This window comes from Geospiza fortis, unplaced genomic scaffold (genome assembly GCF_000277835.1).
Source record: "Geospiza fortis unplaced genomic scaffold, GeoFor_1.0 scaffold27, whole genome shotgun sequence".
Taxonomy (NCBI): Eukaryota; Metazoa; Chordata; class Aves; order Passeriformes; family Thraupidae; genus Geospiza; species Geospiza fortis.
In genome coordinates this window covers 3,887,349-3,912,665 of record NW_005054329.1, presented here as the reverse complement: position 1 = coordinate 3,912,665, position 25,317 = coordinate 3,887,349, and the positions used below count along the sequence as shown (strand labels likewise).

At 43.0% G+C, this 25,317-nt stretch overlaps 2 protein-coding genes across 6 annotated transcripts in view; one reads left to right on the top strand and one right to left on the bottom strand.

Moving 5' to 3' along the window:
* Positions 1 to 1,548, top strand: part of SPACA9 (sperm acrosome associated 9) — a 7,230-nt gene extending 5,682 nt beyond the window's left edge. The window contains exons 3-4 of one of the 2 annotated variants that reach the window (XM_031057209.1): positions 430 to 574; positions 803 to 1,548. In XM_031057209.1, coding sequence (XP_030913069.1) covers positions 430 to 574; positions 803 to 811 — 154 coding nt within the window. In that variant the 3' untranslated portion in view covers positions 812 to 1,548. Of the gene's footprint in view, positions 1 to 429 lie in introns of both variants that reach the window. The other variant, XM_031057208.1, reaches the window with a different exon arrangement.
* A 3,790-nt stretch (positions 1,549 to 5,338) lies between these two features.
* Positions 5,339 to 24,779, bottom strand: TSC1 (TSC complex subunit 1). Of its 4 annotated transcripts, XM_031057207.1 has the most exons (23): positions 24,715 to 24,779; positions 23,498 to 23,673; positions 22,528 to 22,631; positions 21,763 to 21,915; positions 19,971 to 20,115; positions 18,793 to 18,947; positions 18,421 to 18,494; positions 17,621 to 17,812; positions 16,826 to 17,004; positions 16,284 to 16,393; positions 15,943 to 16,066; positions 15,462 to 15,577; positions 15,161 to 15,233; positions 13,745 to 13,843; positions 13,085 to 13,652; positions 12,820 to 12,863; positions 12,126 to 12,292; positions 11,076 to 11,258; positions 10,615 to 10,725; positions 9,999 to 10,121; positions 8,855 to 9,042; positions 8,591 to 8,752; positions 5,339 to 8,313 (listed from the first exon to the last, which is right to left on the bottom strand). In XM_031057207.1, the coding sequence occupies exons 8-23, from the start codon at positions 17,704 to 17,706 to the stop codon at positions 7,836 to 7,838; spliced, it is 2,811 nt and encodes a 936-aa protein (XP_030913067.1). In that variant the 5' UTR covers positions 17,707 to 17,812; positions 18,421 to 18,494; positions 18,793 to 18,947; positions 19,971 to 20,115; positions 21,763 to 21,915; positions 22,528 to 22,631; positions 23,498 to 23,673; positions 24,715 to 24,779; the 3' UTR covers positions 5,339 to 7,835. The 4 variants fall into 4 exon arrangements, with proteins under 4 accessions (XP_030913067.1, XP_005421330.1, XP_030913065.1 ...); XM_005421273.3 differs by lacking the exon at positions 17,621 to 17,812; XM_031057205.1 differs by lacking the exon at positions 17,621 to 17,812 and having other exon boundaries at positions 8,855 to 9,039.
* Between the last annotated feature and the right edge of the window lie 538 nt (positions 24,780 to 25,317).

Here is a 25,317-nt window from a genome sequence, read left to right as displayed (position 1 = left end):
GTAGGTGCCTCCCCAGCCCAGCCCAGCCCAGCCCCTGGCCTTTGCCTGTCGCTGCTGGGGCTGGCACTGCACATTCCCCCCTGGCTTCTGTCCCAGCCCCTTGCTGGCTGTAGGGAGGGTACAAGGCGCTGTCCAGCTGCCTGTGCCAGTGTCCTGCACACAGAGTGCTGCTCTGTTTGTCCATCCTCTCTTGGGTGCATGGCAGGGCAGGAGTGTGCCCTGAGGCCCCTGCAGTGCTCAGGCAGCTTCCTGCTCCTTCCTGCTGCTGCTGCTGCTCTGCACTTGGCCAGTTTCTGCAGGGCAGTCTGTGTGTCCTGTCCAAGACTCCAGAGCTGTGCCAGGGTGGTTTTTGGCAGGACTCCTCAATCCGTGTACAGCTGTCTCTGTGCTTTTGGGGAATGGCTGCATTTGTTTCCCTGTGTCCCACAGGTACCCCCACGGTGTTGTGAACCACCTGAGCCTGGAGGAAGCGCAGCATCGCTATGGAGGGGTGGTGAGCGTGCTGCCCATCGTCCTGGACAGCATGAGGGACTGGGTCACACACTCCAAGCTGAAAGTCCTCTATATTGTGAGTCCTGGATGTGCCAGGTGCAAGAAGGAGACACGCACTTCCCAAACAGCACCTGAAGCTCTGACCTCCAATAGTAACGAAAATACTGTAAAATTGCAGGAGAAAGATTTCAAGAAATTCCTGGCTGCAAATCAACGCCCGAAAAAAAAGAAAGCTCCCTGGAGGCCACCAGGCAAACACCCCTATTAAAGGATCAGAGCTCCTGCATCATCTACTCACCACCCTTAAGCACCTGGCTGATCTAATACACTGCAATGAACATTTGAGATCCATCCTGAGTCCTCTTTCTGAAGAGCTGCTCTGCAGCCAGCCCGGGACACAAGCATTGCCTCTCCCTGGCTGATATTTGCACTCTGCTCCTCACATCCCCACAGAAGCAGCTGCAGCTCCAGCTGCTCCCTGGGGCCAGCAGTGGGAACAGGGAACTCATCAGGTTCTAATCTCTCAGACATGAATCTTGGACAATCATTTGAAACAGGATTTTACATTTTCTCAGCCTTCGTCCTGAGGAACATCCCCTCTCTGCCACAGCCATGGGGTGAAGAAGCTGCCTGTCTGAAGGATGGGATGCAGAGCAGCAAAGGCCTGGCATTATGGATTCAGACACATCTTTGACATTTAGACTTGTCTCTAAAGTTCCCTCAGATCCACAGAAATAATTTGGCTATCTGGACCACAGAATGCCTGTTCACAGCACAGTAAGGAGGTTTCCCATGCCTGCCACTGGCTACAGAGTCCAGTGTTCTTCAGCTGTGCTCTGCTGCAGCCTCCTGCAGTTCCTCACTCCACAGAACATCTCCCCTTGCACCTCCTGACTCCTGTGCTGTCAGAGCTGGAGATGTAAAGGAGAGCAGAGTTCATTTTGCCCTTAGTTTGTGTGTACTGACTACAGCCAAACAAAACACCCCTGTGCTCCTCAGATCCCTACAAAATAAAATCCATTTCCAGTCCATGTGATCCATGGGACTGTGGTGGGAGCATCATGCTCAGATGGTTCCTGTTCAAACTGTAGACTGAACTGCCTGTGCTGCTTTCCCTGCTTCAAGGCAAGGTTGGCATTACATCAGGCCAGATGTCCCACCTAAGGGACAGGCCCACCATGGCCCTGGGGCTCAAAATATAGAACATGAGGTCAGCACATCTCAGACCCTTCCTAAATAAGTGTCCTCCCTGTGTCTGACTGCTCTTGTCCCCTCCAAATTACCTCCTGCAGGAAGACACTCCTGAATAAACAATTTCCCCTTGCATACCAGGCTCAGTTTGCTGTGAGAAAGCTTTTGCCTTAAAATCACCAGTTTTTGGCAACAAGCAGCTAAAAACAGAAGGAAGAATTAATACAGAGGAGGGGGCATAGGAAGGAATGACAGCTCAGATGAAATGGAAAGTATTTCCAGGAGCATTTTTATTCCTCACATAATCCCACCTTGTTTTGCACTCCTTTCCTTTCCCTTATCCATTTGCACTGCAATGCACCCACCCAGTCTGGAGTAGAGCCCTATTTTTAGGGAGATTTGATCCAACTGAACTGAACCTTGGTGAACTCAAAATGGTCACAGAGCAACTCCTGGTCACTGCTGGGGCCACAGCCAGTGGAATGTCACTGTCACCCTCTCTGGCTTCACTTGAGATCCCTGGTGCAGAGGCAGCTTCAGGCTGAAAAATCCAAGTTGTGGCAGGTGCCCTGTTGTGTTCCATGGTGCAGACAAGTGTCCAGTGACACAGTTGCTGTCTTGGAAAGGTTTTCAGGACAAGCTGCTAAGACTGAATGATGACAAGTGTTGGGGACACAAGAGATGCTATTCCCAGATCTTGTTTCCAACCTTCTTGGCTCTGTGCTATGGTTTAAATTTGAACACACAAGCTGTGAGGAGACCAAAATTATTCCCCAGTTTGCAGCTCACTTTCAGCTTCCAGGGATGAGCACAGCACAAATGGTTTGTCAGAACAGTCCTACCAAAGCCAGTCCACCACTCCTGCTGTCATTTTGCTCTTGACCAAGGTGATACACACAAAAAAGTTCCCAGATTTCACTAATAAGATTCATACATGCAAGAAACAGTTCCTAAATCTTAGTAATAATTTCTAGCTTAGCCCTGTCCTTTCAGACAGTGTCAGGCAGCCAAAATTTTAAGACCCAAGCAGAAAAATGAGTGCATAAAACTTGCAGTCTGAGGTTTGATAATGACAAGACCAGAATCTGTTGGAAGACTGCAAAGTTAAGTCTCAGAAAAACATCCAGACAAATTACTTAATTTCCATACAAGTTCTCCTCTTCCAGAGTGGATGGACACTTCAAAAGACAAAAAGATACAGCAAGAATTGTTTTCCTCTACTACAAATCAAGCTGTTTGAAGAATTTACATAAACAGGATGTAAATGCCAAACACAAAAGTGCAATAAAGTTTTACTTTAGCCTCAGTGAGCATAAAATTGCAAGATACACACTGAGAAACCAGGCAGGGCACCAGCCTGACTTTCCTACAGATCTGTCACTTAGTCCAGGAAATAAATGCTGCTTTTTTGTTCAAAGGCTGAAATAGACACGTGGGCTGGTAATAGATGATATCAACAGAATCCTGGCATCTGTATGAATTATCTCTGTGCTCCCCTTGATAAAGCTAAGGGTTAAATCAGGCTTTTGTCAAACTGAGGAACCTGATGTAGTTGAAGGTGTCCCCACTCACTGCAGGGTGTTGGACTGGATGAGCTGTAGAGGTCCCTTCCAACCCAAACAATTCTGTGATAATTCATTCTGTGATAATCCATTCTGTATGTTCAATATGTGGTTCCAGCCTTTCCCACACCGAGAGGACAGGCCAGAGCTCAGACCCCCAGAAGTGAGGATGAAGGGTCAGGAGTGGTGGCGGGCTCTGGAGGAAGCACAAGGGTCGATTCCAGGGAGAGCAAACTCAGCATCCCAGAGATGCCGAGCGAAGGGATGGGCTTGGCAGGGCCTCTAGCGGCCGCCTCAGAGCAGTGTCCAAACCTCTCACCAACAACTTTTAAACAGCTCCAACAACCCTGCTGTCCCCCAGTCCTGAATCCACAGGGCTTTTTTAACCCTGGTCACAGGTATCCAACCCCTGGGACACAGCCCAGGGCAGCTGTGGGGCCGCCTGCTCCCACTCCCATCCCCAGAGCTGTAATTTCAGAAGAGCCAGCGGCTGTTCCCTGTCACCACCAGCCTGTTCCCCACATCATCAACACCCCGAGGCAGGGGAGGCTTTCCTGGGAGTCCTCAATTCCCCTGGTGGTGGTGCAGCAGCAGTTTGAGCTTTCAGTCAGCTGAGCATCGAGCACAAGGAGCAGAGGCAGCTTCACAGAAACCAGGAATAGCATCTGGCAGGCAGGAGAGATCATCCAGCACAAAACTGGAGTGAAAAGACCTTCAGCGAAAAAAAAGGTTCAGCCAAGTAAAGCCCACAGACACCAAAATCATGAGGACCATAAGTCAAGTATTTGAACAGTCTTGTCAGGAAAGCAAAGCCCATGGGAATGCAAACCAGGCTTCCTTTGCAGACCTCCTGAGTATGAACAGATAAAGCAACTCAACTCCTGTGATTTCCTATTTTGGAACCACTTTTAAAATCCACCAGCAGCTAAGTAGTTCCAACAAATCAGGATCAATCAGCAAAGATATTTTAACTTCCTGAATTTAAAGTATTCCTTCCCTAATGTCTCCTGTGTGATTATCAGCTGTTATGAACTACCAAATGGACTGCTTGGCACTAGTGAGTAAGGAAGACACTTAATTTTTCTCTTTCTGTACCCCAGTAATACACTTCCATGGGTAATTTTTATCTCATTATTTTTTTACACTGGCAAGTTCAGCTTTGCCATGCCAATTTTAAGGGATGCCTTATTTTGAACCCATTCTGCATAAGGGCAAGTTAAATTCACTTTGTGCTCTGTTTTCATTTTACTACTCCATGCTGTAGAACTAATCCCAGTGCAGGGGTCCAAACAACTTTCTGTGTCACTGATGTTTATGGTTATTTTCCATATAAAATTCTCCATAAACATTACTTGGCCAAAGCATATCCACAATGTGCCACTTGCACAACTTAGACCTTTGCCTGTATTGCTCATATTTAAGAATTATACTTAATCCTTAATTGGAATGTTGAGGCTTGTGTATGGATTACTAAACTGCTTTGAGCAATCTTTTAAATATTAATTTATTTCGAGAAGAAAAAAAAAAAACCAACAAAAAACCAACCAAACAAATAAAAACCAATGAAAGACCAGAACCAGTGAGAAAGTGCCAGTCTGGGAAAAAAGCAAAACAAGAGAACAACCTTACCTCACTAGAATAAAGTGGCCCCAAAATTCCTCATGGTCTGAGGAAGTGTCCTCGTGTATGCACTGTAGGGAAGGGAAAAGCACAGACAGAGCCAACTCCTGACAGCAGCCCAGCTTTGCAAACAAGGCTCTGACATTTCCAGCTATTAATTTCTCTAATCACTGTGCAGTCCTGGCCTGCAGGAGCAAGGCCATGCAGAAGCTCACCAGCAGATTTGCAGCAGTGAACTGTTTGCAGTTCATTTATGGATTATGCTGGCACATTGTTGGTGAGCTTGTTTGTCATAGAAGAAAAAAAAGGCTTTGGCTCCATGCAGAAAAATGAGCTTCTAATGGTGAATCCTGTGCAAAGGGGCAGCAGCACTGACCTGCTCTGGACTGTCTCACCTGGGAAAATGTCTGGACACTGAACTCCCTTCCATGTGTTTGGTCCCAAAAAGGTCTGGCAGGGAATTTAACACAGAGTAGTGCAAAACAATACATTTTATTTGTTCACAGTTAAACACAAGCAACTGCCTTGACATTTTAGAACATTCTAATAAGGACAGCAAAACCTCCTTTTGGTTTAAGTTCTCTTTAGCTTACGATTGTACCATTTCCTCGTATTTCATATTTATGGCATTTAATGTGGATTGTTTAACATGCTTACAAAGAGCGAGGCAGGGAACAGATTAACTTGACAAAGACAGCAATTTTAGATTTAACTAAAAGCAGTCAGTTAAAAAAATCTGTTTCCACTTCACTGATGGGACCCCTTCAAACAAACTGCAAGTTAACTACATACAGCAGATCCATAATTTTTAGACTTAGGAAAGAAAATTGCAAAATTTGTTCCTCCATAATCTTTGTGGTCCATAAACAAACCTAAAGTGGTTTCCTTTACTATCCTGGTGCTAAAATCCTGTTTAAAAGAAGAAAAAAAGCCACCTTACCAAAGAGCTTGCGTTGCTGCCAGGGCATTTTTGTGACTGACACAAAACCTGCCTCTCCTGGGAACGCCAGACCTGGGCTTGGCAGAGCACGATGGGCAGGAGCTCCTCCAACATTCCCAGCTGAGCTGGCCCATCAGGCCCTTTGTGTGCAAACCATTCACCCCCCAGGCTGGGATCCAGTGGGAGAGGGGCAGGAAAGCTCCAAATCTCACCGAAACACGCGCTACCACGTTTGCTACCACTACGTCTGAGAAAGCCTAAAGACAAAACCAGGCTGCCACTTACAACCAACTCTCTACTCTCTACTCCATGCAGAGTCAGCTTTGACACAACCACTGAAGTTCACCTCTACTCTCAGAGTTTGGACTGACCAACTGAAAGGACACGGAGAATAATTTAAGACAGGCAGAAATGTATTCAGACCTTGGAGTTACGGAGGAGGCGGGAATGGGAGGACGAGTCCTGTCAGCAATGAGCTGAGCTGCCCTGACAGCCTCGTTCCCAGCTGGGCTAAGAAGGGATTTGAGCTACAAATGCAAGTGTGCTTGGACTTGATTTCTGTGTGAGGTGGTTCTTAAACAGCAGCTGCCACCCACAGAATGTTTAGGAGAAGAGGCCACGAGTGATGCAGGGGAATTGTGAAGCCGGAACCGTCTGAGTACACCTGGACCCAGCCACGTGGGACATTTAAAACAAGCACTGCCTTCCTAACAGCAGGCCCTGCTCTGTCATGAAGGAGATTGAGTCTGACCACTGACAAGCTCTGATCCCACAATCCTCCTTCACAGAAGGCTCATAATTGACTTAAAACATGATTAACACCAAAAGGCTTCACACCAGGATTCTGATTTCAGTGTGAGCAGGATTCCTCCTCAGCCTTGTCACCTAAGGAAGGAGGATGAGGGTGAAGGGGAGAGACCTAGAGCCAAATTGACACCGCTGAACTCAAAAATGTGCTGCAATCTGAGTAGGAGGGCACTCAAATGAAACCATGCTCTCCAAGGCAAGCCTGAAAAGGTACTGCCAGGAAGAATGAAGCCAATTTCTTGGACTCAAAACATGGTGGTCTTGTTCAAACCAGGAACTAATGAAAGAGGGTGAAGCAGCACATTTCCCTGACTAGAGAAGCAAATCCTCCTCTGCAGATCTTCATAAGCTTGGAATTCTACCTCCATGTTGTGCATTCTCTCCCTTGAGTAAAGCTTCCTCCTCTCCCACCCAACTGCTTTCCCATACAAACCAGGGTGAGGTCAATCAGGCAAACACTTCAAACATCAAGATCTGAAGCTGGTGTTTTAACAAGTCTTCAGCATTTACGGTCTCTTCTGCCTTACAAGCTCCAGTTCCTTTTTGTCTGTTCAAATGTAACTTCCCAGGAAATGTTAAGGACAATATAAACAATGATCATGAATTAGGGTGAATGAATCATTTTGCAGAGGTACAATGTTCTTTAAACATTTGGGTATTCAATCAGACTCCAACTTAATGAAGGTTGGGCTCTGAGGGATGTGGGACAGTGGACAGGCAAAAATAGAGAATGCACTGGAAATCCTAGTGCTGCTTCTTTCCAGGATGAAAGGAACCAAAGTCACCTGGACAGGCAGCACAACCAACTGCTCTAAATGGGAAGCTTGCAAAGAAATACAAAGCATTCAGAGTAAACTCACAAATGTTAATTTGGCCTCATATTGCACTCAAGTTCATAAACGCAGCCACTCAACTGGGGATAGGGAGAAAGGGAAAAAAATACTTGCAAATGCTAACAGTTGTCCCTTCAAATTAGTACACGCTGCTAAGGATTGAATTTGAGAAAGAAGCAAGAGTTAGGCTGGGCATTTTCAATTCCAGACCCAAAAATCCACTTTGCATTCATTCAGCAGCCTCCTTCCGTTCCTGGCCATCGATCCTGCTCCGCTGCATGAGCCACTGCTCAGACCAAAGAAACATAAAAGCTTTTAGTTAAACTTGCACTCACGCCTCCTGTTCTATGCCAAGAATATGAAAATAACACTGATTGACTATCTTCCTCTTTAACTGTGGTCATGATGAGTTTCATTGTAGTCCATGATATGAAGCTGTCCAACACTGCTTTCCTGGAGCTTAGGCGAGAGGTTTTCGGGGCTTGGAGAGGCCTTTGACTCCATGCTTGGATCTTTACATAGTTCAGTCTTTAGGGCATCAGACAGCCTGTTGATGCTGACCCCCTCCTCATCACACTGGCTCTCACTCTTGTTTCGAAATAATTCTCGTGCCTTCATTCCAAGGAAGCTCTTGGAGCTGGGGAGTGAACCTACAGTCAGTGGGACAGTAGTGGAGGGCTCCAGCAACATGGATGTCTCCCAGCGACTGCTCAGCCTCTGGTTCTGGGGTTTTTCTGGGGTGGAGAGCTCGCTGCTGCTGCCCCCCTTACTGCTACTGCTGCCTCGAGTGCTGGGAGGTTTGGTCTCTCCATTTCTACCCAGCGTTTCTTCACTGTGTCCTGCTGTATCTTCATTACCACAGTCCAGCCTGCTTAGGGAAAAGAGAGGACACAGTGTCAAGGAAATCACAGTAATTAAACAGTGGAGAGGGAAATGCTGGCCAGGGAAGATTACTTTGATTACTTTCCCTTTCTGCCTCTGGGTATGTACTTCAACAGGTTTCCTTTCACACTTCTGGGGGCAAAGCAGGAGAGACGGGGGGTAACCAGATGTGTCACACACTCAGCTTTGCATATCCACTGTTTTTAAGTCCAAAACTGAATAATCCCACATAGGTCCTGCAAATTTCACACCACCACCCTCACCTTTCTTCTGCTGCTTCAGCTGCTTCTGTTTTATCATCTTCAAGTTTTTTCAGTAGACTGCTCTTCTCCAGCCGCCCAAACAGATCCAAGATCTCCAGCTCAAATGCCTGGGTGATTTTTTTCTGAGCCTTATACCTGCTTTCTACTGCCTGCAGCTGACCCCTGAGCAAAGAGAGAAACCAGAATGTCCAAAATCTCCAGATTCTGCCTCAGCTGTGACAGTTTGTCAAAGCACAGCTAAAATGTTACATAGGAAGCCCCTACCTTGCTTGGATCTTAACATCTTCCAGGTATTTCTTTTGCTCCAGGAAGAGGTGGTCCTTTTTTGCAAGCTGAGATTCCAGTTCAGCTATCCTTTTCTGGGAAGCATCGAGCCTTTGGCTTTGCTGCTGAACACACAACTTTGCTTTCTCCAGTTCTTTCCGAAAAGCAGCGTGCAACATTTCAACCTCCTCGAAGCAAACAACACAATGGTAAAGTCTAATTTGATCCTGTGTTATTTTTATTGGTGTTTAGACATGTTTCTGATGTTATAAATAGGCACATCTTAAAGCAAGCCAGAATAAAAGCAGCATTTCTAAAAACAGATATAGAAAACCAGCCCTGCTGAAGATGTACACTGTTAAAATAACTACACATCACTGTAATTTATTAGCACATTAATGCTCCTTATGAAAACCTCTTTTCATCAAAGCAACTCTTGCCAGCTCTGCACTGGATTAGAGTAGACAAACTCTATTTTAAATCCATTTTCCAACAGGACCTTCATTAAATACCAGTAGAAGACTTTTTTTCAGTGTACTATTCACCTTCTTTAATTATGTGCTCTCACGCAGGAACAGTTATATTGTTGTGTAATTTACTTGCTTCTAATTAAAAAAAGGTGTCTTTGAAGTCAGGAAGTAAAACCATATGAACCACAGAAGTTTCAGTGAAGTTACTGTTAACTTTTAATAAGAAAATGACTGAGTGGGAAGGCTGAGATGCTCATTTTGAAGTAACACCTCAAAAAACCCGTAAAATCCTTGTTAAGATCTTTCCACAAATTCTGGCACTACTACCCTGCATTATTTTACCAACAATCTGCTGTCAGTTACATTTGAGAACAGTAAAGTCTTGGCTTTTGGAAAAGAAATTGCTAGAATTTACATCACTTGGCTAAAACAGATCCCAGGTGTACCCCAACAACTCCTCCTTAGCTTTCAGAAGGGGCACTGATGATATTCCTCAAACCCACAGGGCACAAAACATCTGAACAGAAGATCAAACATACAATCAAATCCCTAAAAATCCATTTCAGAACAACGAGTCTCTTAAGTTACAAAGCCCTTCCTTCTGAACTCAGGGCTGGGAACTGCTGGATGATGACCTCAAGGGAAGTCTCCCCAAAAGTCCTCTGCACTGGTACCTTTGTAGTGTCTGTGTGCTTGTGCTGCAGCTGCTCCAGGTACAGCTCATTGACCTCCCCAAGAACCAGCAGCTGCCTGTTCAAGAACTCCATCTGCTGTTGCACTGATTCACTGTTGGAAAGCTGTGAAGGGAAATGGAACAGAATCCAACATTGGGATGAACAGTTCATGAGAGTCACAGCTGACAGGCACTCTGTTCACAGGGTATTTTTGTGAAGAAGGGAAACAAAGGTTAAAATCCAATGCTTCACAGGTAGTTAAGTGTTAAATTGTTTTTATAAAGAACTTTTCATTCCATTTAATTTATGATATAAACAATATCTCTCAGCTGGCAAGATTTAGCAGAGCTTTAATACAAATTCATAATGCTCAATCTGCAAATTCCTGCTGTGGAAAAAGCCAAAATAAGAAGCTTCAAAAGCCCTTTAACTAGAGTTTAGAGTTTCTTCACCAAAATTTTTCTGTGTTGTTTTTGTGCAATTAAATATCAGACTCTATGGAGCTCAGCACAGGCTTCTTTCAGATCAAGAAAGAAAAAGCACCTGATGAAAACTATCAGATAAAAAAATAATCAGAAAGACACAAAGGGACCCTGGGAACGCTGACTTTTCTTACCTTTTGAGAAACTTGGCTAAGCAGCAATTCAGTGTGACACACCTTGTTGTTTGCCTTCTTTAACTCTAACCTCAGATCTGCTATCATGTTCCTGCAGTCTTCCAGCTTGGTCTGTTCAAGTGACAAAAAAATTACTCAGGGTTCTGAAACTTCACTAAGGACAGCAAGGGCACAGAGCAGTGAGGCTGTAAACCCCCACCACTGGAAATCAAGTTATACTGACCCTCCAAACCAGCTAAGAACCTGCCTTTTCCTATTTCCAAGTTGAAGACAGGACAAAACAGAACTATAAAAGGACAGTATTAAGTTAAGCATTTTCAATTATGCACTGTTTTATTCTGAATCAGGCTAATAGCTCTAATAAAAATGTGCAGCTTTCTCTCAGGTATTTCATGCCTTGTTACAAAGAAGGTTATTTTTAAAAGCATTAAGTAGACAACAAATTTGTTCTTGCTTCATACCTGCAATTCCTGGCTCTGGTTGTAGAATTCCTCCCGGTCGTGCTGCAGCTGTCGGATCTGGCTGTGAAGCTGAGCCACAATATTATCATGTTCCTCCTGAAACTGGTGGTACCTTGCCTGTTCTTTCTGCAGACTCAGTTTCAAGGCCTGGATCTCCTTCTCCTGCAGTTTCAGCTGATCTTTCTGTTAAGAATCCCACATGAAGCATCAGACAAGACACCTGCTTAGCAGCTAGGACATCTATGCTCAGCCAAGCAAAGCTGTCATTACCAGCATGCAGGAAAACACTTTTCCACACATACAACATTTTATACAGAGCATTTTCTCAAGGCTCTTGGGGCTTGGCTTGGTCTTGGCTGAAAAGGAGATGAAATGGTGATAAGGGTGGACAGACTGAAAACTCACAGCCACATTCAAAGCATGAATGAGCAACAGTCTATTTTTCCACTGCCTCTCATGCTTTCAACAGGGACTTGGGCCTCACTGCTGAAGCAACAGTATCTTCCAAAACCTACTTGGAGTTTATTTTTGGCTCTTGTAGTTAATTATCAGAAGGTGAAACTGTTGATGGAATTAGCTACAACATGAAAATACATTATGAAACACACCTAAATCTGTACTTAGACATCCTTCAGTGCACTTATATCTTCAAATTCTATCACAGTGAACAATTCTGGAAAACAACACTTGAGTTTCCAAAGCTTTTGCTATTAGTCCTCATCTGAGGAGCAAAAGGACAATGCTTTATCAAATATGCAGTAAGGTGTTTAGGCATTGAACAACCACTCCATTAACAGGGAAGCTGGCAGTTCTGGCAGAGGTCAAGCAGGAAGGATTCAGGTGCCTGCAGTCAACTACAAACTACTGACATTAATAATGACAGCACACTGAACTCATGCACGAGTCACTCCACAAACACCAACTTCAATAAAGCGACAAATGAGGCTTCTTTGTTAATTGAGTGGTACCAACAGACACCAGCCAGGCCAATTAACACTTTTAGCAGCACCAATGTGTCTCAGCCACTGGTGGAGCTGTGTCCCCGCTCACCATGGCAGCGTTGTGCTCCTCCAGGGCCGTGGCTTTGATGACTTTGCGCAGGAGCCGGCGGTTGCGCAGCGCGTGCTGCTGCCTCTTGAAGCGCTCGTACAGCAGCTGGTTGTGCAGCAGAAGCAGCTGGTTCCTCAGGGTGTGAATCTCATCTGAGGGGGGAGAACCTGCAGTGGGACACAGAAGAGGTTACTGAGCTGCACTCTCTGCTTTATTTGATCTCCAACATAAAAATCATAAACGTTTTTCCCAAAGCAATGGATATATGCCTCAAACGGATTGCTCCTTTGATTAAGGAAAAGAAACCAAGCTAACCATCACCACAAAAGCCTCAGAGCACAAAACTAAGACACAGACACATAAATAAGCAAGAAAAACCATCAGTTTTAGATTGAATGAGCAGTGAGAAGATGCAAGGATTTGTCAGATGATCAGCAAGCACTCTGAGGCTTTACAGGGTTGAAATGGTCAAAAGCAAGAAGTGTCTAGAATTTTGCACTTTCCAAAGATGAAAAAAGCAGCTCATCTCTCTGGAACACAGCTATTTGCTAAGCAGATAAATCATAACTTAGTGGAGGGCATCATCTTTCTGCAGCATTAGTTAAAAACCCACAAGCAAAAAGTATGCAGGTCACTGTTTAAGCAAGTCTAATAATAGAGGAACAGATTGCCAAAACATGAGAAATTTCCTCACCTCCAAAGTGAGTCCAGTCAGCAGATTTGCTTGGCAGAGACAATCTGAAAAAAGAAAATGCAGCATTAACAGGTAAGTTTAAGCAAAAAAATGGAATGTTCACCTTAAAAGAGCTTTTAGCCTGGTAAAAGTACAATTAAGGTCAGTTGGTATAAAAAGATTAGGGAGGAACTGTGCAGCTGCTTTTTTGGCACAGCTTAAAATTAAGCCAGCACAATAAAAGAGTAACAATAACGTCTGCAAAGTAAGATTTTCAGTCACCTACTTGTTCAGCTCCTTAGTGTGTGCATCTGCTCCTTGCTGAATCAGCCTGTCCAGCACTTCCACGGGAGAAGTCGAGGACATACAGTCTTCATCCTGGGTTCCCTTGGCTTTCTTTAGCAGCTCCTCAGTCTTCTTGCCAACAAAGAGGTAGGCAGTCTTTGGTAATGCAACCTCAAAGAGGTGCTCATAGAGGGGAGGCTGCCCACTCCCAAACACCACTCTCCTTTGTGCTGGTACTTTACAAGGGCTGGGAGTGAGAATACTCGGCTCCCCAGAGCTTCCTTCCCTGTTCCCAGCAGGGCTTTCCCCTGGGCCTCCACAGGGCTTGTCTATGGGAGTAAACGTTTGTTTGGGTGTTTCCCGTGCACCCTCAGGCCCAGGCTTGTCCAGAGATGTTAAAGGCTCAGAGGTCTGACTGTGTCCCTGAACACTGGAGGCTGCTGAGTGGGTCTTCTTCTGAGAGCCTGACAGACTTTCGTTTGTGCGGTAAAACGGGGAGTCAAATCCTCCTCTAGGCACCATGTGTTCAGCATCGGTGGTGATCTCGGAGATCTCTTTAGATATTGCATCTGAGGAGAGGGGGAGCACCATGATGCATCTGGTATTTCAACAGGACAAGCATTTCCTTAGCTAAGATGTAGGTAAGGAGGGCAGACATTACCTTCCTCTCTGTCCTTCTCAGCGCTATCTTCAAACGACAACCCGCCTAAAAACTCTGGAAGATCACTTAAGGTTACTGAACTTTTACTACTGGGGATGTCTGGAAAAAATAAAAAAGAAAACAAAAAGTTAGCTGTACAGGTGCTGTTTTCTCCAGCCTTAACACAGCACAAAACACAAGTCTTACTGCTGCAAGGTCCTCAGAATAAAAGCTTGTCCCTCCTTCAGATGCTTCCTCAGAGGAGGAAGGTATCTAACCCCTGTTCCATTCCACATAGAAAACAGTTCAGAGATCAGTCACAGGTCAGTCCTGATCCCAAAATGTAATTTTGTAAACTTAACAATTGCTATTGCACAACCTCTGCAAGGAAGGATGTGATGTTTGCAATTTAACCCATTAAATAAATAAAATAGGGTGGCTCATGTGCACTGTGACTGCTCCACTTCCACATTAGCATTAACCTCCCCTTTAGCTTCTGAGCTGGCTCCACAAGCACACAGCACCTGCCTGAAAAAAGGAAGTTTAGCAATCTGATGTAATACAAACTTGCCAATATGTGGCCACTGATCAAAACTGAGACAGCAGCTGTGGGATACACACTGCAGCATAGAAATCTCATGCTCAGCTCAGTCACAGATCAGGAACTCAGTGAAAAACTTTGCTTGTTCATAACTTGGAATTCAGAATATTCAGATTCCAGTGGTACTACACAACTACACTACAGAAAACCAGCTTTAAATTTCACTATCACCTCCACTTTGAAGATGGTTAAGATTCACAGCACAGAAGTCTCAAATACAGCTCCAAAATCTCTTTCTACAGCTGTCACAGTGGTAGATGACAGAATGGAAAATGGAATCTACATTTATCTATTAAAAGTTGAGTTCCTCAACATACTGATTTCAGTATTCCATGAGATTTTAAAACAGGTTCAAGTACAGTAATATAATTGTAGATAGAAAACAAAGTTTTTCCAGAGGCCTTTAAGAGGAAGCATCATATCTATCCTTATGTGCAGCTTTACAGTTTGATCCAGACATGTGACAGATAACTTGCTGAAGCAAAATTTAATATAGAACTTGCTGCTTTGAATAATAATCCTCAAAAAATCAGCTTTTATAAAAATAAATATCCCTTTTCAGCCTTCAGTTTGTATTTGCATTTTTAAATATGCAGGAGAGCAAGGTAAAAAAAATCTCAAGCTATTTCTGAACATGAATGGTTAAACTGAAATCACAAGCATCACAAGAAGGTTTTAAGTTGAATCACAGGTTAAAACAGGATCCTAGAACAACAAAGAACTCAGGGGGGAAAAAGAACCTGTGGAAAAGTGTTTGGGAATTGGAACAAGTGTCAGTAAAAACTGGAGTTGTTTACAATAGGTTGTAGTAATGGGGAGAGGAAAATGGAGTTTACCCAATGATTTATCGCTGTTAATGACATTTTGCTGTCGGTGCAGTAAAGGCCTCCCAGAATCTGGTCTGTCCTCCTGGAAAACAAAAGAAACCCAGAACTCATTAATTGCCTTAGATTTCATTGGCAACTGTGCAGCTGGAAGTGGCAACAGTTGTCTACATTTAGAAGAGTTTTTGCAGTAAAATGCAAAATTTTTTTATAAACCATCTACTCTGATTTTTCTTTCTCAGTTAAGGTCACTGCATTAAGGCAAGTCAATGAAAAAAAACCAGATCAGTTCAGCAGAAGAATTCTGTAATACCTTTTTAGGAGGTGTGGCAGCAGCTGAAGGGAGTGAAACATGCACAAAGTCATCTGAAGTGCAGGGTGGAGGAGGAGATGTGGCTGGTGTTCCCAAAGGTGTTCCTTTCCCCCCTGCTGAAAAGGAGCACAAGTTCTTTCAGCAGGCTCCCCCTTCCTCCTTTCAGCTGAACATTGTATGTGAAGAACTGTACATTTAAACACCTCATAGCATTTATTTCTTAAATCTCTTTCAACTGTTCATCAACACAGAAGTACAGTTTCCCAAAAGTTGTTTCAGATTTTGGCACTGAATTCACAAATTCCCTCTCAGTTTGCATCAGAACTGCTCTAGGTGAGGTACTCAGTTTGTAGGAATAATCACTGCAGCCTATCAACTGGCACAATGTGGCACTCCCATTTAAAAACTGCCAGTAAAATTTACAGCCAGAATTTCCAGTAAAACAAACCTTGGAGGCCTAATTCCAAACTGCAGCACGTACCAGATGTGCCAAAAGCTTTGCTGTAGGGTTGTGATGCAGACTGGGATGACTCTGATGGGACAATGCCGGGGGATGTGGGCGGCGTGGTCATACCACACACTGCAGAAGGGCTCCAGATGGTGACCTGTGCACAGAATAAAACACAGCAGAGCTCAGAAAAGGAACATGTGAAGCACCTGCATCCTGGTCTTCACTCAGGAAATTCATTTAAATGTGAAACAAACACCAGCTTCTGAAGACTTCACAGCATAGCTCAAAAGCTCATGGATTTTTAAGACTAGCACAAGAAATTATGAAAGTGCAAAGAATGAAAACTTGCTGGGCTTCATCTTCTGCTTTACCTGCTGTGGCTCAGTTGACAGCCTCATGGACTGTGGGCTCAGAATCTGAGGTAGCTGCCCTGGCATTTGTGATAGTGTTAGTCGAGGAGTGGAATATGGGGTAGAAGTCCCTGAAAGTTAAATAAAAAAGAAAATCAAAATTCCAAAGCATCCACCACATCAAATACAAACCCATGATTCTTCTGGCTAGAACTTAAAGGCTTCTAATCAAAGCATTTCAAATCCATTCAACATACACATTTGTAGCTAGAGACTTTTCTTCCAGCCCGAGAAAATATCTGTTGAATACATTATACTACAGCTTTCTCTGGTTTTTGTTGTTTTGGGATAGGGAGGACAGGAGATGAAGAGACAATGTTGAGAACATGCTGTATGTCTGCATATAAAAATATATCTATGTATTTATTTTTTAATGATAGTTTAATTTCTGGTGCCTAAGAATCAGACTTTAAGTGGGATAAATTAGTGAGATGGGTTTTTTTGCTCTAGGGTCAGTTCTTCTCCAGCAATTGGGTACTGATTAGCCATCAGGCAGGTCTTACCATAGCTGCTCTGTATGTCAATGTAAGAGCTGGCACTGGGGTCAGTTTGATGATGTTTTGAGCTTGTGCAGAGTTTCCGAGACACAGAGTAATAACCATCTTCATAGGAGGCTTCTGCAGGGTCCAGGGAGATTTTGGCACATTCTATCACAACATCATGAGTTTCTAGCCTTTTCCACCTGCAGACAGTTTTTGGATCCAAAAGAGTAAGTTAGTCAATTATTGTTAAAAACAAGAGTTCCAGGAGATAGGAGGAATTGGCTTGTAGGATGGCTCATTTGTTCCAGGCAGCTTTGCATGCTCCCAGCCAAACTGGAACAAGGCACCAGACAGAAATTGCAACCAGATGACTTGTGAGAGGGGGTCTCAAAGAGGAGACAAACAGCTTTGACACAGAGATCCATAAAGGTCTGCCATGGAGCACTCTGGAAAGGAGGAACAGCATACGAAGACTTGGTTGATCCTGAGCTTCAGCAGCTGTAGAAATCAGCTCAACTACACTCAGATGTTGGTAGTCAAAATTTAGACATGTCAGCAGTGAGGGAATCTGTATTATTTAAGCAAACACTGTCTGTAATGCCAGTTTTAGATCTGTGTTTTTCCTCCCAAGTTTGGGGAATGTTTTTTACTATTACTACCTCCTTCATTCTGAGAACTACTGCTCACTAAATTAAACATTAGATCCGCCCAATATTTCAGGGGATGGAAATTCACTGTAAAGAAGAGAAAGCCCAGAAGGCTGTCTATGAAAGGCTGGGTTGCTTTGGAAAGTAAAATACTCTCTGTCCAAAATACCAAAAGAGAAGGCTTCCACTGGAAGGTTTGTGCCAATTGTGCTGAGTGGTGCCACCCTGCCCCTGCAAAATTGAGCATTGTGACATTCAATGGGTTCCCAGTTAGGAGTGATTTCCTAGTGGCTCTGAAAAGCAGGGCAAGAGCACTACTGTGCAGCAACAAGAGTCAAATTCTCCTCTTCAGTGGCTGGGCCTGTGGAGACAAGAGAAAAGCAGCAAGTGGTGCTGCTGCAGGCAAATGAGCCTATTGCTAAAGAAAACTAATACAACTGATAATGTTAACACATACCTGTTAAAAGAACTGATCTGTTAAATGAACCAATATCTAGGTACCAAAACAAGACACACTGAAGCCATTTTAAACACTTAAATCCCATCAAATACTTCAAGAAACCCAAGGAATATGACCCAAACCTTCAGCCAATGAAGCATCTCTGGCAGTTTCACTTTATTCATTATAGGAAAACTGTTTTAAATCTTTATGAGGATGTTTGATCATTAAGTCATAAAAACAAGATAAAGTAAAATAGAAGACAGATGCCATCCCAGACACAAAATGAATTCAGAATCCCAACATTGTTGTTAATGACCTTTCACAACAGTTTCTGCTTATTCATCCAGCTGAAAGCTGGGATGAGGAAAGTCTACATGTTTACCTGGTGCACCTACAAATCTGGGTGGCAAAACACCCCCACACAAACTAATGCTGACAGAAAAGGCTTTGCTGCAACCTTCTGAAATAACCCCAGAGAAAGCTGCTCAATTTGAGCCTTTCCTAATAGCAGAGAGAACATATAATACCTTCGTGGGTCCAGTTCATGGTCCTTGGATCCAGTCACTAACTCTGGATGAATACGCACATGTTCCATCATTGGCTGTGAGGAAGAAGAAGGATTTGTTATCAGTGCAGCACCTTTGGATTGCACTAAAACACACAAAACTGATGAGCAAACTAATCCAAATAGTTCAGAAAGTTACATTTAACAGATAAGGTTAATATACATCACCACAGCTTTAAGAGTTGATCCCAACTGAGCTTTCAGTCAAATCACTCATTTTTATACTGTTTTGTCGAACAGCCCTCAGCTGAATTGACAAATTAACTGTAATTAATGGGAATATATAGCTATAAATTCCTTGCCTCAGATAACACAGAGATGAGCAGCATTTTACCTTGACTACTTCTTCAAAGGTCTCCAGGTTTTCCTTCATACTGTAGTGAGAGCGCAGAAAGGAGACAAAATTGCAAGGATACATTCCATAAAGACGATGAAAGAGAGAATAAACGCTGGCATGAAGATGGACAAGATAAATCTCTGCCACGTGACCTGGAAAAAGTAGTTAGAATCTTTTTCATTACATTGGAGAAAAGAATAAAAGTTCTAAGAATGCAAACAAAGTACTTTTAAATTTGAAATGTTAACTGGAAGAAGTCTTCTGAGGTACAAATAGTCCCTATTGAAACTGTGAAGCCTTCTCAGAAAACAAGCAACACTTAGTCATCAGCTCATAGCAAACCCAGAATTTAAGATAAGGACCATTAATTCCAACCAGTGTGCTGTCATTCTCAAAGCACAGCTTTGTTTTTATTCAAGTTAAAACCTGAAACTCCTCGAGATAGTGGGCCAGAGTAAGACTGACTGAATGATTAAAAAAGGAAACTAAGGTTTGTTTCACTTTAAAAGGTAAAAAGTAAAAGCTTGTAGCCACCAAAAGCAATCACAGCAGACAAATCTTAGTATTCACCTCAGAAGTTCCAATCCTACTTGCAATGCAGAATGGCTCTCTAAATAGCAGTTCTATGTGCTTAACACAGCATTTGTTCATTCAGCCATGAGCCACACTCACAGATACTGCTGGTGTCAGACATCAGACCCCTTACAACAAATTCAGCAAAGCCAGAGCTCTGAGAAAACCAGTTTTATCAACCTTCATGACTATTGATAGCTGCACATTAAACTCTTATATATGTTGCTTCTTTCCTCCCACCCCCATTTGTATCTGGGAATACCAAATTCCCCGAAATCTGCCTGAAACATTGGCATTTTCCCTTCTCTCTCCATTAAGATCAATCTCTGCTTTTCACTGTCATCAGGGCAGTACTTTGGTTCAGTGAAATTTCATGCAATAGCAGCACCACATGGAAGGTTCTAAGAGACTTCTAAATTCTGAGCAAAGAACTCCCCCATGCTCTCAAAGAACAGAACAGCTTGTGGGCTTAACACATCATTTTCTGTGTTTAAATAATCTCAGACCACTAAGAGTGTCACAAAAGAATGTGCTCACCAACTGCACACGAGTCACAAGGATAATGCAGACCACAACTGCATGCAACAAAATTGAAATCTCACCTGGATTCTGCAAGCACCAGGCTGAGAGACGCCCAAAGATACCAAAGAAATCATGAAGGTACTGTTTGCCAGACTGAGGAATCATTGGCAACATGGTTATTAGCACTAGGACACCTGTGGTGAGTACTACTACATCTGTGTCAGTCTGCAAGAAGGGAAAAAACCTGCATTAGTTAAATGTGTTGAACTTAATTTTTTCCAAGGATGAAGTGAACATTGAATCATCATCATGGAAAAAGTTCTCTATTGAAACAGTCCTTCTGAAACCTACCAGAACTTAATGATCCAAGATTATTGAGTTTTTCATAAAGAACAACTTGAAGAAAAAATAGATTTGGGATTCTTGCTCCTACTCTGCTGCTTTTCTGTAGAAATACTTGGCTTAGTTAAAAAGGGAACATCACCACAGTTCCACAGCTGAGTAAAAACAATTACTGGTATGTGAAGCATCTTATGTGCCACCTTCCTTCCTTCCCACAGCTAAACACACACAGCACTCAGAGCCTCAGAAACTCAGATCTGATCAGGGTATTCAAGGGTGTTGGCCAGTTACCCACACAGGAGTCAAAAGCTTTTCTACTAAACCTGGCTGCTGGAAATTTCCCCCAGCAGTAATTCAAACAATGACCAAACACCTTGGCTTGTCCCACAAGAAAGGGATGTGGCAGTACAAACCTCTGGCTGGATGAAACAGGAAGAGAGAATCAGATTTTAGGAAAGGACGTAGAAAATGTTCAAACTCTTTCCTTGCTTCCTCAGTTTAATGCACATTTTCCTTGATAGCTCCTCTGCTTTGTCAGCACAAGGTGCACAGAGCACTGGTCAGGCTGTGGGCAGGTGCTGCTGAGCTCTCTGGGTATCTCCCAGGAGATGGGACAGAGTTTTTAGGGATTTATCCTCCTCTGTGTGTTTACTCTCCCTCAGTCACACAAAACCTATCAGAGCACATTTCCTGTCCATCCCCACCCTCTGTCCACATCCCCAGAACTTCCACATCTCTGTCCTACTCCCAGCAGCTTTCTGACACAATTCATTCCTCCCTCAGCCACACTGCAAAGGACAACAGATCTTGTCAGGCACGTCAGGAGTTCCAGTAAGAGCAGCTGGAGCTGCTCCTTTGGCAGTTACAAATTTGTGGTGGTTTTGTTTTGAAGAGTGCTGGCACTTGACTGCATTGTGCATTTAAATGTGACTTCATGACTAATGTGGATTCCTCACTACCATAATAAATTCCATTACTGCCAATGCATTCTAGGTCTCAAAGCACTTTTCATTCCTTATTCCCTGGTACAGTGCTGTACAGTATTATACCTGATCAATCTGCAGATGAGGGAAAAAAACCACAAAGCTTGGGGGAACAGCTACCTCCTTGTAATCCAGCATGTCAGTAGCTAAGAAGGGAAAGTCTGCTAATTCCAAGGTTATTTCACCTGGGAATAGTCCACTGCATGGCCCATCTACACTGCAAGTAGAGGACACACAAATTCAAATTGCACCAGTGGGAAGTTACTGTATTTCTCATTAGGTTCACATTCAAGATATCCACCAACTTCACCAAGGGCCCTCTTGTCTTTAACCTATTTTGGAAAAGTTTTAATAAACATTCCTAACTCACAGTGACAGTAGCTTTTAGAAACAAGATTGTCAGCAATAACAGCATCAGCACAGAGTATTCAGCTGATATTAATAGCACTGTGGCTTAGCTAAATGACATCAAAACAAGAATCAAATGCCTTGCATCTGTATGCAAGTTTACATCAGGTGTTTTATAGACAGCCCTGACAGTTCTTACCTTGAGACATTTAAGTAATGAAAGCAGGAGAGGTGCTTGAGAAAGTTTGTGTTTCCAAGATGGTTGTCGTCTTATCACATGTCCCAGCAGAGAGAGGGTGGGTAAACGAGTAGCAGCTTTGCCCATATAATCATTAATTTTGTCCAGTAGATGCTGACAAAGGATTTTGCAGAGAGTGGCAGAAAAAGAAAGGTATTTATATTTAACTGCTCTATACCCTTTTTCACCAGTCTACATTCAGCAGTTTGTCAATATGGAAATTATGGGCATTTTACAAATATACAAGACCCCAGAGGAAATAGAACCCTGCAATAACTTTGAGGCTACTGGAAGACAAATGCAAACTATACAGGCCACTGCACTTTGAAATGTCTATAAGTAAATAATAAAAAAAAAAAAAAAAATCTGGGCAGCAGCCAATTTGTAGTGCCATTTCCAATCCATTTAAAATCCCTACTTGCTCTCAAAATACCCAATTTGTTTTAGACTAACACATCCTAGAGCTGGAGCACTGTAAAGAGACAACTTTAATCCTCCAAACCCTTTCCTTTACAGAGGTTCTTTGCTTAAGTGGGTCAGTTTAAGCAACTCTGTAAGAAACAGAGACCTCTGAAGTTTTTTTTTTAAAGCTTAAACTACTCTTACTACAGAGATACTACATCTCAACAGCAAGGTAATTCTACACCAGAGTGGAACCCCTAGAGTTTTAATGGATGCTATTTAAAGGCTGTTAAAATCTGCCATAACAAGATTTTTTTTTTTTACCTTGTCATGAGGCTCTTGCAGAGTGGACAGAATATGCAGTGCCTGCTGAGAATTGGTTTCCAAGTAATAGTCCACCAGGTTGTTGACAAGCATAGGCCCACGGTCTGTCAGTTTGGGGACAGCAAGGAAAAAAGCCAAAAACATTCTCAATACACTAAAAATGAAGTATTTGCTACAAGGACATTGCAGAACTTTTAAGCAATTATTACACAATTTCTAAAATAATGCTTGATGTTTAGGAGACCTTTGGGAAAATGAGACCTCTCAACTACATTTCCTGGTTCCAAACCATTCAAGTGATTGCATTCAGCTCAGGGAAGGGAACCAGGTTTTTTAACAACCAACAATTCCTGTCTAATCATAAAACCTCACAGGTAGCTGAGCTGCAAGGGTGCTTTACCCAGTAAAGTGCTCAGGAGTGACTTGATGTTCTCTCCCTCCAGCAGATAGAGGAGAGCAAGTTCAGGGACAAGGACACTGGCAGTGCTCTCATGCTCTGAAAGGGCTCTGTCAGCACAAGTGATGCCTCAACAGCAGCAATCACTTTTCACAAAGTCTCAGTCTGTTGTTTTGTTTGGGAGTAGGACTTTTTTCTTTTTGTTTTTTTTTTTTTTTTTTAACAAAATCCCACTGGTTCCCATAATGTGGGTGACACCTAATTCCTTCTAGATACACTTGACAAAGAAAGTTCCATCAGCTCACACTTGAGGCTCTGCCTCAGGAAAAGCCAGTCATTTTGTAATAGCGTTTTAACAATTATGTAACAGACCTTCCAGGAGCCATGCCATTAAGCAAAATGGACTGAGGAGAAGCCTCAATCCTTAAAGCAATTTCAAACACAAATATCAAGAGTTTCTTTCAAGCTGCATTTGCAAAGACAGTGTTTGATAGAAAAAAAAATCCCACATCATTCTACCTTTATTGATGTGAAAGCAAAACCCTTCCCAAAACTACACAAAAGGATACATACCACAAATGAGATTATCTTTGAATGCAGCTGTTATATCTTCCAGGACACCCAGAATTGGAGAATCCAGCATTGAGAGGAGCTCACCAACATTTCCTTGCTGTGCCATGATGCACGTACTGACATGAATGTGGAGGTTAAAACTTCAAGAAGTTCTTCATTGGTGTCTTTCTACCAGACTGGGAGAGAAGAGACAGCAGATGAGTGAACTTTTCCCTTTCCATAAAAAATCTCTCATCTCTCCTATTCCTTTTCCACATAAGTGCCCATTTAACACTGAGAGGATTGTGAGGGTTTCCACACCTGCAATAAAAGCTGTAAGAGTTTCCAAAAAGCCAATGAGTCATGAGTAGGGTTTTCTTCGTGTTTTTCACAAAGATATTAATATGTTTTGCAGAAGACCTCAGTATCTACACTGTCAGAGCATTTCCTTACCATATTTTTTTTTTTAATTTGCTCTCCAGGTCAGTAAACTGAAGCTAAAGTTTTGAATAAAATGCAAAAAGCTGCCTGGAATCCTTCCATTCCTGAGATCTTACAGCAACTCCTCCTCAAACCACCTTTCCAGTTCTTTGCATAAGACTAAAATCTGGAGAAAATACACACCCCTCCAGATCCTTCCCCACTCCTGTGACCAGGTCAGGAATTCACTGCCCTGGGCTCTGCATTGTTGCACTCTGAGAGATTTGGGCTTTAAGACTTTGCAGCTGTGGCCAGGCTGCAGCTGTTGGGAAACTCAAGCAGGGCTGCTGCAGCTGCTGCTCCTGGGCAGCCTGAGCAGCACAACACACTTCAACTTCACTGGTGTGATTTGTGATCACAAACTCTGCAGTGCAAAAACTGCAGAAAGTATTAAATGCAACAGTGTACAGGTAACAACTGGTCAGGTGCACAGTGCTAGGAGCAAATCTAAGCCATGTCAGGCTTTTAAAATGGATTCTTCCCATGTACCAGCACCAGAGGGGCTCAGGTGTCACACTGACCTACCTACCACCAAATGAATCAGTTTTTATTTCTTCCAGAAGAATCCTATAGCAAACCTTTCCCAGTGGAAGAACAAACCTGGCTTTAGATCACACCACATATTATCAGCAAGGGTTTCTTCTTCCCTCCCACTCCAAGCTAGAATACATTTTTCACTTCCCCCATGGAAGGCAAGACTGACACATACCAAGTTTACACACAAAATTGTTTTTTTACTGCAGTTGTGTTTACAGCACCTGTTCTGTGGATGAGCCAAGCTTCTGTCTGCAATGCTGTCAGCCACACACCTTTCATGATCACTAATAAAGAAAAAACAGAAAGAGGTTAAGAAAAGGCACAATTTATTTCTTCCTTATCACACCAGGTATACGTTCAGAACATCACTAAGTGTTTTACACAGAACAGAAGAGTTGTGCACCCCCTGCATGAGAAGTCAGCCCTCAGCTTGAAAAACACCAAATGGTGCTGCAGTTGCTCTTTCCAAAGCTGTCCACAGGTTAAGCTGTGCAATTACCTCAAACTAGATGGTTTTCACAAGACCATGGTTTTGTACTGTGACCCTTCAAAAGCTGCTAAAGTTTTATTTATGGCAGGTAGAATCTTACACAGAAAGTATTCTTCTCTATTCTGAACATACAGTAATTAATTTAAGCCTTTAAATTCTATTCAAAACATTTTTAGGCATTAGCCAAGGACCACAGAACACTGCTCTGTTTTAAATGATAATGTTGTAATTACCTATATACATATTACTTTTTTGAATATTGATGTTTAACAAAGTCACTGGACAGCAGGAGTTAACATGGCCACCAGTAAACTTTGTCATTTACAACATATCA